At 46.0% G+C, this 14,878-nt stretch overlaps 1 protein-coding gene and 1 non-coding gene across 2 annotated transcripts in view; both read right to left on the minus strand.

Moving 5' to 3' along the window:
* Nucleotides 1-1,321: 1,321 nt before the first annotated feature.
* Nucleotides 1,322-1,394, minus strand: TRNAV-AAC (transfer RNA valine (anticodon AAC)). The gene has a single exon. It is a non-coding gene; the product is annotated as a tRNA-Val (tRNA).
* A 4,707-nt stretch (nt 1,395-6,101) lies between these two features.
* The window catches only part of SNX9 (sorting nexin 9), a 95,215-nt gene continuing 86,438 nt past the window's right edge, over nt 6,102-14,878 (minus strand). Inside the window, exons 14-18 of the mRNA XM_031456611.2 lie at nt 14,045-14,121; nt 12,897-12,986; nt 10,968-11,082; nt 8,880-8,971; nt 6,102-7,640 (exon numbers count right to left, since the gene is read on the minus strand). Coding sequence (XP_031312471.2) covers nt 7,593-7,640; nt 8,880-8,971; nt 10,968-11,082; nt 12,897-12,986; nt 14,045-14,121 — 422 coding nt within the window. The 3' untranslated portion in view covers nt 6,102-7,592. The remainder of the gene's footprint in view (nt 7,641-8,879; nt 8,972-10,967; nt 11,083-12,896; nt 12,987-14,044; nt 14,122-14,878) is intronic.

A 14,878-nucleotide genomic window follows, 5' to 3' on the forward strand; every position in this document is an offset into this window, starting at 1 on the left:
ATAGCTAAAAAAAAATATTTTTTAGTAAATGTCAAGTACATTTTTATTGATTTTTCCAGTTTTATTGAAAAATAAGTGACATACATGACTGTGTCAGTTCAAAGTGTGCAGCATAACAGCTTTACACTTACTGTGAAATGATTGTCAAAGGTTCAGCTAACATCCACCACCTCACGTGGATATGATAAAAAGAACAGAAGAAAAAAAGGGAAAAGGAAGTTCTCCTTGTGACGAGAGCTCTCAGGATTTTACTCTTAATTTTCCTGTATGTCATACAGCAGTGGTAGCTACAGTTGTCAGGTTGTACATTACAGACAATTTCTTGAATTATAATACAAGTTCATTGTTAAAAATTCAGAAAAATATAAGTTTATATAAAGATCACTCTTCATCATCATCCCCCTAAAGAACCACTGGAGAGACTCAGCCCACACCCTGCTGCCTGGCCCCAAGGGCTGCTTCTCAGCCTCGGAACTTCTCGGGGCTCCTTCTGTTCCAGCACTGCCCTGGGCACTTCTAGATTTATTGATAATAGCTTTTTATCCTCATCCACATACATTTACTGAGTGTCTTCTGTCTGATCCTGAAAACACCTGCTGATCCCCAGGCAAATGGCAGTGTGTTTGCTTCTCAGTTTGGGAGCTGTTGACGCTTTGGGCAGATAACTTTTTGTGGGGGCGGTTCTTTCATGGGGACATTGGAAGATGTTCAGTAACCTCTCTGGCTTCTACTGACCGGATGACAGTAAACTGGCAGTGAACATCTCCAGATATTGCCAGTGTCTCCAGAGGGCATGGTGACCTCGGGCAGAGAACTGATGGTCTCAGGACAAGTGATGGGGCTGTGCATTCCCTTTGGGCCCCGACATCTGACGGTGGGTGGCCACCTCGCCCATGCTCACCATGTCATACCCAGAGGAGAAGAGCTTGACTCTGGCTTCTGGTAAACCAACATCATTTTCAGTTATGTTGGTGGCTTTTCGTTGGAATTGATGACTCACCACCAACCCCACCCCCTGGGACTCCCCTGCTGTGCACCAGACACCCCCTCTGCAGGGCAGTTCCCTGAGATGAGTTAGTTGAGAAGCCCTCAGCATTAAAAAAAAAAAAAAACAAACCCACCAGTGCTTCAAAACTTAAAAGCAGTTGGCCTTGCATAGTTCAGGTTCCTGGCTCATGATACATACCTCTCTCTCTCTCTCTCCCCCTAGAGTTCTGTAGATTCTACAAACTGATTGCTTGATTTTCTTTCTTTTTTTTTTTTTTTTTCTTTTGGTGGGAGAGAGGTAATTCAGTTTACATATTTATGTATGTTTTTTTGTTGGAGGTACTGGGGATTGAACCCAGGACCTTGTGCGTGTTAAGCATGTGCTCTACCACTGAGCTATACCCTCCCTCCTGACTGCTTAATTGAACTTTACAATTTTTTTTTTTTTGGCTTAAGATAAGTACATGTTTTCCCACCTAAAGACTGTTGAACTTACTCTTGACTCAGAAGCTAAACAATCTTCTCCACAGAGGTTTAATGGCCTTCAGACAGCTCCGCCCATTGTTGGCCTTTGAATTGTCAACAGCATTCAAACAGCCTCCTGTACAGCATGGGGACCAGAGCTAACAATACTGTGTTATAAATCTGAAAGCTGCTAAGAGAATAGATCTTAAAACTTCTTACCACGCACACACAAAATTATAACTCTGTGAGGTAATGGAGGTGTTCACTAACTTTACTGTGGTAATCATTTACAGATATACACACATCAAATCATCACATTGTACATTTTAATCTCACAATAGTTATATTGTCAATTATAGCTCAGCAAAGCTGGGGGAAAAAAATCTCCTTTCTGATTTCCTAAAACTTCCATTTGTTCTGCTGGTTCTTTTATATTGCTTGCTGGTCTATGCTAATTATCATTTTGGGTGGCTTTACTCATTTTCTTATTTTTAAAAGTGTTTTCTTTCAGAAGTAACTGCTGGGTCTGGGATTTGATTGTGCTCTATTTACAGGCAAATAAGTGAGTCTGTTACTGTTTCATGGATGCCAGCAGGAGAGGGAGGTTCCTGAGTCAGAGACAGCAGATAACTCACCCGGGGCACAGCTGGCCCCGGGAACTTCTCACAGGCTCTGCCCCCCCCACCCCCCCCGCCTTGCAAGTCCCTCAGGGGCAACTAGTGGACCCAGAGGGACGCCTGCTCAGACAGTTGGTTGTATTACAGGAAAGAAACCTGGAGCTGGGAAACTCGCATTTTATAGAAAGCAGTAAGCACGCCTGCTCTTCCTCCCAGAACTTACCTCCTCCATCAAGGACGTTGGCTGCCAATAGTCCTGAGAAGCGGCCTGGGTAAAAAGCGGTGAGGACTCTGCAATCTTGGCACAGCCGGGAAAGCCAGGTGGCATGCAAGAGACCCTTGGGAAAGGAATTCAAATTCTTCTTACTTTCTTGGAGAAAAGGAGTTTACATCAAACAGGTTGGAAAAGTTAAGAAATACACATAGGAAAAAAGTAACTTCCTCCTTCATTATTGCTATTAGTTCCACTCAGCAATTACTCAACCATAAAACAGTTACTTGGGTGCTTTTACTACTTTAAATAGTGGACATTGTTAGTTTGGATTCCCAGCCTTTTGACAGGATCTGGTGGGTCCCCCCACTGAGGATGTGGCCCAGGAGTGTGGGGAAAGGCAGTCTCGTGGGCACCGTCTTTCCACCCCCGCATGACCACGAAGAGCGGTCTCAAGCCTGGGACATCTCTACATGGAGATACAGAGCCCTCACGGCTTGGGGAGGCCTCTCCCTTTATCCGGGAATACCTTCCCTGTTCCAGGCTTGATGTGTACGTCTTTGCTGGCCAGTTCCACTGCCATACCTGCCCCCAGTGAGGAGGGGTCGGGGTCTGTCACCGGCTGCATGAGAGGGGTCGGGGTGGACCATCTCCCACTGGCTGTAGGGGACCGACGCTCACTGTTGAAACTGATTGAGCTCTGTCTCTTCTGTATGTCCCATCCAGTGCCCATGTGAGTTGTGTCTTTCTTGGTGACCCCAACCCCTGCAAACCCTATAGGGGGTTGACATCATGGACCTGCTCTTTCTGGTGGCAGGCAACTGGTGTCACATGCTTGACAACTAGACTGACCTTTTCCTCCACCAGGCCTTTACCTCTCCTCTCCAGGTACTTATCTACTATTTGTACATTGTCAAGATTTTAAAAAATTATGTTCTATAATTAAAGCTCTTCTGTAATACCTAAAGGTTGATACAATAAAAACCAAAATATCAAAAAAATCAAAATATCAACATATGTAAGAACCAGCTGATGTGTCTGAACTCAAAGAGAATGAAATATACACGAGGTCCTTAAAATTTTGCCACTTGAAGGAGAATCTTCCACATATCAACATCCAACAGATAAATCTTCACTTTCTGTCAAACTCCCCTTACTTTTCCAGGCTCACTGTCAGCTGACATTATTTTGAGTATCCCACATCATCTCCTTTTCTTAGAATCCTTTTCCATTTTCCTGGCCCCTTCCTCAGACCAGACCAATTAAATCAGGATATATGGGAGGTGGACACTGTATGTGGTTGATTTTATGTGTCAACTTGCCTAGGCCAGGGGCCCAGATATTTTGAGTGGGGCCCAAACAAGAGAAGGCAGCTCACAGGTCAGGCTGCCGCGGGAGCTGCTCCGCCGCTCGGCTCACGTAGTCCAGCAGATCCAGTGGTGCCTGAAGCATCAGTGGCAGGAAGGGGTGCTGCCTGGAGCCTTTGGCAGGCCCCACAGGTGGATCTCAGGGCAGGCCCTTAGGGTTTGGAGCAAAGCCTGCCGCCCTCCACAGACAACTACTCTCCTTTTGAGAAACAGCTCTTGGCCTGCTACCAGGCCTCGGGAGAGATTGAATGCATACCCATGATCAACAAGTCACCACGTGACCTGAGCTGCCATCAGGAACTGGGCGACCCATCAGCCGCCAAGTCAGGCATGCACAGCAGCGCTCTGTCATCACGTGGAAGCGGTACGTACGTGATCTGGCCCAAGCAGACCCTGAAGGCTCACGTTACACGAGGAAGTGGCCCAAATGCCAGGTCCCCACTCCTGCTCCACTGCCTTCTCCTCCCAGCCTGCACCTGTGGCCTCACAGGGAGCTCCCCCACATTAAGCTGGCAGAGGAAGAGCAGACTGGGCCTGGGTTACAGACGGTTCTGCACGATATGCAGACATCACCCCCAAGTGGACAGCTGCAGCACTACAGCCCTTCCCTGGACTCCCCTCCAGGACATGGCAGAGGGACATCCTCCCCGTGGGCAGAACTTCGAGCAGTGCACCTGCCATTCGCTTTGCTTAAAGGGAGTAATGGCCGGAAGTGCGATTATTTACCAGTTCTTGGGCTGCGGTCAGTGGTTTGCTTGATGGTCAGTTACTTAGAAGGAACATGATTGGAAAATTGGTGACAAAGAAATCTGGGGAAGAGGTACATGGACTGACCTCTATGAATGGGCAAAACAGTGAAGCTGTTTGTGTCCCATGTGAACACTCACCACAGGGCGACCTCAGCAGCAGAGGATCTTAATCATCAAGTGGAGAGAATGACCTATTCTGTGGATACCAGTCAACCTCCTTCCCCAGCCACCCATCACCACCCAATGGTTCATGAACAAAGGGGAAATGCTGGCAGGCGTGGAGGTGATACGTGGGGTGGACAACACGGACTTCACTCAGCAGGGCCGACCTGGCTACGACCACCGCTGAGCTGCCAAACCTGCCAGCAGCAGAGACCAACACTGAGTCCGACGCTGCACCATACCCTAGGGCCATCAGCCAGCTACCTGGTGGCAGGCTGATGACACGGGACCACTTTCAACGTGAAGGGGGCAGCATTTTGTCCTGACTGCAATAGACACTTACTCTGGGTATGGATTTGCCTTCCCTGCACCCAATGCTCTTGTCAAAACTACCATCCATGGATTTACCGAACACCGTACCTACAGTCAAGCTATTCCACACAGCATTGCTCCTGATCAAGGAACTCACTTCACAGCAAAAGAGCTGTGGCACTGGGCCCACAGTCATGAAATTCACTGCTCTTACGATGTTCCTCACCATCCTGAGCAGCTGGTTTGATGGAATGGTGGAATGGCCTTTAGGAGACTCAGTGACAGCGCCAGCTAAGTGGCAATACCTTGCAGGCTGGGGCAGGGCTCCCTGGATGCTGCATATGCTCCAAGTTAGCGTCTAATATGTGGTGTTGATTCTCCCAGAGCCAGGACCCTCAGGTCCAGGAGTCAAGAGGGGGAAATGGGCGTGGTGCCCCTCACTATTACCTGCAGTGACTAGCAAAATACTGACTCCTGTCCCTGTGATCTTGTGCTCTGCTGGCCTAGAGGTCTTAGTTCCACAGGGAGGAAGGCTTCCACCCCAAGACACGGCAATGATCTCACGGAACTGGAAGTTAACACCGCCACCCCGCCACTTTGGGCTCCTTGTGCCTCAGAATCAATAGGCAAAGAAGGGGGTTCCTGTGCTGGCTGGGGTGGCTGACCCTGACCACCACGGGGAACTGGACTCTACTCCACGCTGGGGTAGGGAGAAGTACACCTGAGGAGGTCCCTTAGGGCATCTCTCAGTATTACCAGGACCTGGGATTAAGGTCAGTGGAAAACGACAACCCAGGTCCGGGCAGGAACACTAACAGCCCAGGCTCCTCAGGGGTGCAGGTTCGGGTCATCCCACCAGGTGAAGAACGACGACCGCCTGAGGTGCCTGCTGAAGTGTAAGATTTTGACACCACAGAAGTAAGTTATGGGAAAGCAGGAGGCATAAACGTCACTTAAGGAATGAACACCCGCCCCCATCCCCGACCCCCGCAGGCTGATTCTCTAGAGAGCCCCACCGCACTGGCATCAGCATTACTGTTTGTTTCTTACAGCCGTCCAGGTGATCATAACACGCTCCCAGGATGGATTACTCTGATTTAGGGATCAGAATCATTATCTCATGTCAGGAGAAGTAAGTTTTGGGGAAAAACTCGTTACCTGAACTCTTTCAGCAGCTGCAAGAAGAAACAATTACCCATTAAAAAAAAAATCACACAAAAACACCAAAAAATGTTTTGAAAAAGTGCTTGAGAATTTACTGTACATTTTTAAAAACAATTTATTTATATGTTGGCTTCTACATGCTCTTACATTTGTGTAAAACATTTATACATATTCTTTACAATTTGTACATATATTAAATGGCTGTATCATAAACACTGTTCTATGAGATTTTATAAAAGAAAAATCAAGTAGGGAAAATTACTTATAAAACATTAACAAAAACCCGTGATATTGAAGAACAACAAGTTCTCATATTCATTTGATTTCCTCTTCTACTTATTTTTTGGTTTCACTTTATTTGTGCTGGCCCAAAATTTCCATTTTCTAAAACTACTAGGTCAGGAAAATGAAAGCAGTGGGAGGTGATGGATGCAGTAAGGCAGCTGTGGAGGCCGGCGTGTTGTCTGCAGGAATAAGACCGTGTCTGAGTCTCAGATTTAAAGCTGACGGTTTTGCAAAGATCCTGTTCACTTTATGCTGTTAAGTGAAGTACCAGTGATGAAAAAAATTCTGGCTGAAGTTCAGGATGCAGTCGGGAGGAACAGCACCCTGCACTTTTCCTCGAACATACAGCTCGGGGATTACCCCACATTATGCAGTTGCCACCCTTACTGTCCCTAAACTTCTCCATTTGGTGGGGACGGGAGAGGTTTGCTAACCTGTGCTTTGTCTTTCCAGACAATACCCACTGGCCCGCGACTCTGCAATCCCAATCAAGTGGCAAATCACACTTTCCCCGGCGTTTCTCATTATGTCTGAACCGCTCAAGACTTAAAAGCGAGTGGAGAGCTTGGGAGGAGTGTGTGTCCCCAGAGCGCTCACGCCTTCTCCCGGGAAGGGGGAGAGGCACGGGGCAACGGGGTCCGACCGTGGGCTTCTGCAAGCCTGTCCTCTGAAGGCACACGTGCCGCCCACGCACAGGCACATGAGGTGACGCAGCCCGGGGCCCCACTCTGCTCCTGCTCTCCTGAAAACGTAAGTACTTGTGTCATAAATACATCAGTGAAAGGCATCGAGATTTTCTCCTAAATAGGCAGGAACCCCAAAGGGCTGAAAAAAGTTATAAAAATATACAAACATATATATTTTTTATTCTGGCCTATTTCTTATTTTTAAGAAAGCAATTAGCAATAATCTGACGTTGGGCAGGAACTGGAAGAGACCGTGCGTGACTCATAAACGACAATTTTATGTAAAATATCAGTGGGGAAAATCCCGAATTTCCCATTCAAAATTCTGCTAACTTTAAGTACTTTCCAAAAATAGACAACTTCCACTGGTTTAAATAATGGATGTGGAAATGAACAAAAGGCTAGCTCTAAATAATCAATGCATTTAGGCTGGTTAATTAAGGAAATGCAGTTTTTTCCCATTCTATTTCTTTTTGGTTTTCTTTCTTTCATTCTTTCTTTTTTTAGTTGATGGGGGAGAAAAATGAAGTTGCGCTGCCCCAAGTCAGAGAGAAGCACTTCGGAGTTTTCTTCACAATCCATTCTTTCTACATCACCGGGAAGCGGCCGAGGGCCTGCCTCAGCTTTTCTGCAATCTGGTGAAAGAACGAAACAACTGTGAGACGTCACTCCCACCACGACTTCACAGCACTCCTGTTATTTCCGTCTCTTGTGAGTTAAGCATTACAAAACATCAAATACTTTAACCGGTCTATGCCTCTAGTCTCTCCCAGCACAAACCCAGCTTCCATGCAGCTGGAGAGACCTACCTCCCTAAGCCCCGGGAGGGGCTGCAGGAAGCCCTGCTTCTTCCCATGCCCGGCGGCTGCCTCTCCGTGTAGCAGCATCTCAAGGCCATGCACCTGTCCTCCAGTCTGCCGGGGCGGGGGGGGGGGGTCTCTGTGCTTGCCCGGAATCTCCTGCTTTCCCGGACAATTGTGAACTCCTGAGACCCCCCTGGTCAGGCCCCGCTACTGCCACACAGTGAGGAAACAGGATGCACCTTCAACCCGGCCCCGAAACCAGCTGTTTCTGACACACGACTGACAATATGCACCGAGCCCATCAGTCACAGCTCTTCCAAGAACCGACTGCTGGACAGGCACCTGCGGCAGGTCCACCCAAAGGGACACGGGCGTGGATGTCAGTCTGGGGCTCGCCTATCCTCATCCCTGAACGTACATGAGGTGACACCGTGGAAACAGTGGGAAACTAGTAAGAAACATGGCAGCCAGCACATGGTCAATTATGAAGTGACAGAACTTGTCTTCAGATGTCTCAGTTTCCATTTACATGCTAGATCTTTATTTTCCATACACTCTGGTAAACAACAAAATTGCTCAGCAGAGGTACCAAACTGAACTGACTGAAAATAGTAAGGTTTCGCTCTCCCTCTCCTTTCCGTTTCCTCCTTTGCTACACTGCAAAAACCTCATCACGAACAAAGCCGGCCTGTGCTGTCCAAGCAGTGCCAGGCTCCCTCCCCGGCCGAGAGCCTGCAGGGACGGGGTGACCTCATCTCATTCACAGCGTCCCGGTGCACAGAGGGGCTGGAGGGAGGGGAAGGGACCACACAATGAGGGCTTCTTGGGGCCTCACAACCGGCATCCAACACTCCTTAAAAAACAAACCAACCCCTTTTTAACCCACAGTTACTCAAAAGGAAAAGGCAGATATGATTAAAAGAGGTTAAAACAACAAAAAAAACCCCCCAAAACCTTACTCAACATTTAGCTTCCTTTGGTTTATTAGCTAGGATTAAAAACTACAAGCAGATCAACTTCACATGGACTCCTGCTCTCCCGGGGGCGCGGAGGCCTGGCAGCGGGACTCACCGTCTCGTAGAACCGCGCCTGCTGCTCCAGGTACAGGCGGATGACGCTGTTGTAGTCATAGATCCGGTTACTGTGAAAGTGATTCATCTCAGCTACAACCAAACCAAGACATCCATCAGTTCCCCCAAGACGTCACACGGCAGCACCTGGTGTCTCTGCTCGGTTACGATTAATCACCAACCAGAGTGATCCGGTTGGCCTGCGCCAGTTTCTGACAAAATGTTATCAAGAGGCTAGAAACACCATGTGAACAGTTAAAGGCTGACAGCATTTCCAGTGGATGGATGAGCACTGCTGATTTGCACATTAAACACTACAAAGCCCAACGCCATCACCCGAACGGGCCTGCTGTAAGGGCCTGCTGTTTGAGCAGGAAACCGACTTGGGCCCGTTCCCTACAGGGGACTGCAGTTCAGAACGTCAAGCCTGTTTACGGTGGACCTAGCCAGGTGCCCACTGGGCCCTGCCCGTCCCCTCCTGCACAGGGACTGCCCAGGCAGGTTTCTTGAGGCCCCTTTGAAAGACTGGGTGGAGGATGGAAGCCCTTCTTGTCTTAGGAGGGGGGCAACTAGGTTTTTATTTATTTGCTTATTTAATGGAGTTACTGGGGATCGAACCCAAGACCTCAGGACCTCACGCATGTAAAGCACGTGCTCTACCTCTGAGCTATATCCTCCCCCCTGGGAGGCCTTCTTCTGAGTGGAGCTTCGTGCTGCTGAGAACCAGGGCTGCTAGAACTCAGCCTCTTGGCAGGCAGAGGGTCAGACGCCCATCCTTCATGTTTGCTGAATATACTGACTCAGCAAATAAACCTTCTCAAAATTCTCTCAGTACCCCCTCCACCCATGACCAACTCTGGAGAGGCCATCCTCACCAGGGTTCCTTATCACCTCTCCACCTGTCTGTCCCCCATACTCCGCACTACAAAGCCAAATGCAGGCATAAATTCCTACAAAAAGCTCATTGTTCTTAGCTTTATGTTGTTATCAGAAGTCATACAAAGCTTCTACCTACCTGAATAACCTCAAACACAAGTTCAAAACCAGCTTCCCCATGTGAAACCCTTCAAAGCCCAAAGCTTCAATCAAGGCTCCCCCGTTTCTGCTCCGAGTTGCCCTAGTTCTGGAAATGGTTCACACATTTTCTCTTTCCCCCACTACTTCCCGGGTCCTGATGGCTGGTCCATGGAAAAGCCCGCAAACATGTTTTGTTCTCTCCCTGGCACTCCATCTTCTCTGGGGCCTCAGAATCTCAGATGACAGGAGCCACGTGTCCGGCTGGGCTGTCTGACTAACATTGGCCAGCAACGTGCCCCCCGCCCCCCGCCCTCCCCCTGTCACTAGCAAACCCTCTCCCTCAAGCAATGTTTTTTTGTTTGTTTTGTTTTTTCCCTCAAAACTTTTTAATGGCTTCTTAATGCCCACGGCAAGTTTAGACTCTTCTGCTGGCTTCTGAGGCCCTCCACAATCACCAAACTTTTCCCCTAATAACCTGCAAGTGTGTTTTATTCCCAGAGGCCAGTGACATCATCTGGTATCACGATTTGCGCACTTCTGTTCACACTAGAACATCCTTCTGCTCCCCACTCTGCCCATGTCTGTCTTTTCCATCCACCAAAACAGGAAAAATCCATTCACTGCTTCTATCTGCTGGAAAACACTCAAAAAAGTACTATCTTCTTTTTACTAACAGGCTAACTATGCCAAAAATGCTATGTACAAGCTCCCTTCACATTCTGTGGTCTCAGGGCCCGGAGGTTACATACCGTTAAAAGCTGAACTCTGGAATGTAACAGAGGGTTGCATTAGGGGCTGATATTAAAGATTATAAAAGGAATCCTCAAGGTCTCTAAGAAATAATAAAACGTACAGCTTTAATCAAGGTGCTATGTCAGGTAAATGTGTGGAAAAGTAAGTACAGCTTTTCATTAACACTGGGATCTTGTAAACAAAAGGCTTATGAAAGTATTTTAAATCAGTTCTAAGTAATTTAACTGCTGTTCACATTTGAATTTCTCTCCAGCAAGGAAAACGGAAAATTTGCTGAGGGAAATACCTCCACTAGGTACACATGAACCTTCTGTCTTACCTTGTAATGCATAAGACATGGTGCCAACGCGCTTCACCATGTTCTGTTTGTCCTGGGGGGTGATCTTACTAGTTGCGACCAGTTTATCACTCTCTTTCACTTTTTCTATTGCTCCCTGTGAAATATAAATTGCAGTGGTATTAACGAAACAAATCTAAAAGGATTGGTCATTAGTTTAAAATATAACGAAGCTAACATATTGTATCATTGACTTGCTACTGAATAGGAAAAAGTCCCCTCAAAAAAAGGACATAAGGGCAGCATCTAAATGTAACTTCCTGTAAGTCACTTAGAAACAAAAAGGTTGCTATTCTTGCAAAACAGAACTAAGCTAAAATCTACAGGCTGCAACAAAGCAGAAGACTAAACGGCACTCTATTTCTGTGCTATTTATAAGCCACTGGCAGGATAAGAGCAGGACATGACAGGAACACAGGCACTAGGGTTAGGAAGTCATCCAATCAGGGACAGCCGAGCACGTGCGCACAGGTGCTGTGTCCCCTGCTGTAGAGGGTTCCATAAGCTGGTGCCTAAGTGTGCTGATCATAAGCTTTACTATAATTTCTATAAGAAGCACTGAGTTAATCTTAAATTAATACTTAGATGGAAACAGCTGTAAAAGTTGCCAACCATGTCCCACACCAGTATCATCACACTGCTCACTGGAGCTGTCTGGAAAGAAAAATCCTGTATTCATGTATAAATCATGCTCCACACCTAGAACTCTAACTGCAGGCATAAACTCCTACAACAAGTTAACTGTTCTGAGGTTTTTTCTGAAATTTTAATCTTAATTTTATTTATTTTGTCCCCCAGTTTTACTGAGATATAACTGACAAAAATATTTTATTAGTTTAAGGTATACAACAGAATGAATCTGGTATGTGTACATATTGCAAAATGATTACTATGGTAAGTTTGTTAACGTCCATCACCTCATTGAGTAACAAACTTCTTTTTTCCTTGTGATGAGAATTTTTAAGATCCACCGTCCCAGCAATTCCACTGCTGGGTATACACCCAAAGAAGACAGAATCACTGTCTCAAAGCGCCATCTGCACTCCCACGGTCACTGCGGCACTATTCACAACAGCCAAGACCTGGAAACAACCCAAGTGTCCATGGACAAATGAGTGGGTAAAGATGATGTGCTGAGCTCCACACTAAGTTATCTGAAGCTGCACAAAGCTTGGTTACCTGTGCTACCCCTTCACGATACTCCAGTTATAAAGCCAAATGCTAAAATGCCCACCCGCCGGGACTGTTAGGAGCACAGACCAGTTCTCTGTAGAGATTTTCTTAATAAATCCAAGTACATCACCATATCCCCAGTACTGCAGTTGATAAAAATACCCACGGTTCTGAGGTAACACACAGATTTTGAAAGAGAGAGAAAAATTAACCTGAATCAAAATGTGAGGACACCCCAAACTACTCTTTTATTTAGTTTTAAAAAACCCTGTATGATGGGAATTATATGGTTTTCTTTTTATTAACATAAACACATAAAACCGATATTGACCATTTTAACTTTAATTCGGAACCCCCGTCAGGCTCAGGGACAGAACATCTCATTCCTCTGAGGCCCCGCCCAAGCAGGGGGCAGGGTCTCGCTGACGCTGTCTCTATACCAAACGCCATGATTAGCGTGTCTGATGCCTGACCTGAGGATACCCGTGAAGAAATAGTTTTCATACTTCCAGTTCTCTCAAAATAATCTTTCTATAGAATAAAAGAAACTAAAAAACTACCCATATATCTCAACATGGCGCGATGGGACCTCACTACTGAAACACCCCAAGCAGTTCCAGCTGATCCCAGAAAGCGGCTCCTGACGGGGGCGGGGAGGGGTGCACTGAAATGTGAGGCTCGTGCACCTGGGTCCCGATTCACCCTGATGTCTTCTGTGAACTTCCACGACCAAGTTACCTTGTGAGCGCCAATAATGTCGGGGAAGCAGCCAAGGAAACCTTTATATTCATGATTACATTCCATCAGGAAGTGGAGATCTTTCTTTGGCTGAAATAAGACACAGACTGGTTATCACTGGCAGAGGAATTCAGACAATCAAGGAGGAGAAGACTGTTCTATCTGAGGATCGTATCAGCCAACTCCACTGGGAGCTACATTAAGTTACTGAGAGTCAAACCTAGTCTTCCTGTAAGAGAATAATCTCCAGGACTACTCTCATCGTAGGTTTTGAAGAAAATGATAAAACAGGTAATTTTTAGGTTGGTTGGTAAAATCACCTATTTTGAGGTGGCCCAAAATATAACACTTAGAAAAAAAACTAGTTAATACTGCATGTTTACAGACAAGCAAGATAAATTCAATGTCTAAATTTTAGCAGAGAATAAAAAACATTAAAAATCTAGTAATCATTATAAGTGGCAACTTAAAATTTTTCCATTTGTCTGGATTGTAATTTTTAATGGTTATGGTATGCACAATTCTAAAAATTAATCTTTTTTTACAAGTGTCAGGAGAGTAATAACCACATGAATGTACATGCACACACATATTTCAAGAATCACATGAAACAAAATTTTTTAATTTTAGGGATTTGAAATAACTTAGATGGTTAGTCCCCTTAAGGAAATTTATCTGCTATCTGTAAAAATAATCGAAATCGGGCTATTAAAGACGCCAGTAAAAGCCATGTAGCTATAACGAGGGCTGCTCCATGCTGGGAATTGAGCAGCTGCTTTCTCTTTTTTAGCTATGGGATCTGAGATCCTTACAAAGGTGCTGCCATCACCATTTATCAGACCAGGAAACCAAGGGTCGGACAGGCTAAGAGTCAAAAGAAGGACCTGAGCAAAGCTCTTTCCTCTAAGTTCTCATCCCCCGATAGCTAAGAATGGGCCATCGACACTGGAAGGTATTTAAATGTCTTGATGAGGAATTTATCCATCACTTTAGCTTAACCTAAGAAACACTATTACCAAGTATAACTAACAAAGATAGGTAAGAAGAGAATATCCACTTGGAAAGTGTGTCTTAAAACAGGTTTTAAATTGAGCATGTGGATTAGGTAGCATAAACTCTTAACTGGAACTGTGTGGTTCTGTTAATACCTGTTCTGCCACAAGACTGGCAATTTCTTCGTAAGTCTTTCCTGCTTCGGTTATTGCATCATTGAGATCTGTTTCACCTGAAAATCATTAGTTACAAGAGTGGTTATAAGTTCCTTTTCATTTAAAGTTTAATTATAGAAAATTTCCAACTTTAAAAACTACAGAACAGTGTGGAGTCCCCGACTACTGTCCATCACCTGACTGCCCAATGACAGCTCGTAACCAGCCCCCTTTCACCTATGCCGCCGGCTCCCTACTGCTCCCCTTCACTGCTCACGTAACATTTCACCCATACATTTTACCTAAAAGACATGGACTGTTTAAAAACTAAAAATACCAATCTCACACCTAAGAAAAGACAGCCATTCCTGATACAAATGAGCCAGCCAGTGTGCAGCTGTCTGTTGTCTCCAACCACGCTGGCTGCTTGAATCAGAATGTGAAGACCGTCCACATGGTGTGGAGCTGGTTTGTTTCCTGCATCCGTAAGTTCTCTCTCCTCCATTCTGTTTTTCTTGCAAATTCCTTTCTGTGGGTGTGGAAGAGACCAGGTCGTTTGCCTTGGTACCAGTCTGGGTTTTGCTGACTAAGCCTCTGCGGGGGTCACACAGCCCTGTTCCCTGCACTGCCTGGATCTTTTACTTTTAGTACAGGTTTGCCAAATGGTGCTATTCGCCTGCTCTCACTTCTTTACTAGCCGAAGTGCTTCTATGAAGAGAAACTTTCCTTTATCAACTTTTTGGTTACCTTGAGGTATAGGAACAGGAAAAGCAGGTTAACTGCTTCTTTCGCTTTAAGTTTCAGAATAATGAGTTGATCCTCTACCATCCTCCA

The sequence above is a fragment of the Camelus dromedarius genome, chromosome 6, assembly GCF_036321535.1.
Source record: "Camelus dromedarius isolate mCamDro1 chromosome 6, mCamDro1.pat, whole genome shotgun sequence".
NCBI classification, from domain to species: Eukaryota; Metazoa; Chordata; class Mammalia; order Artiodactyla; family Camelidae; genus Camelus; species Camelus dromedarius.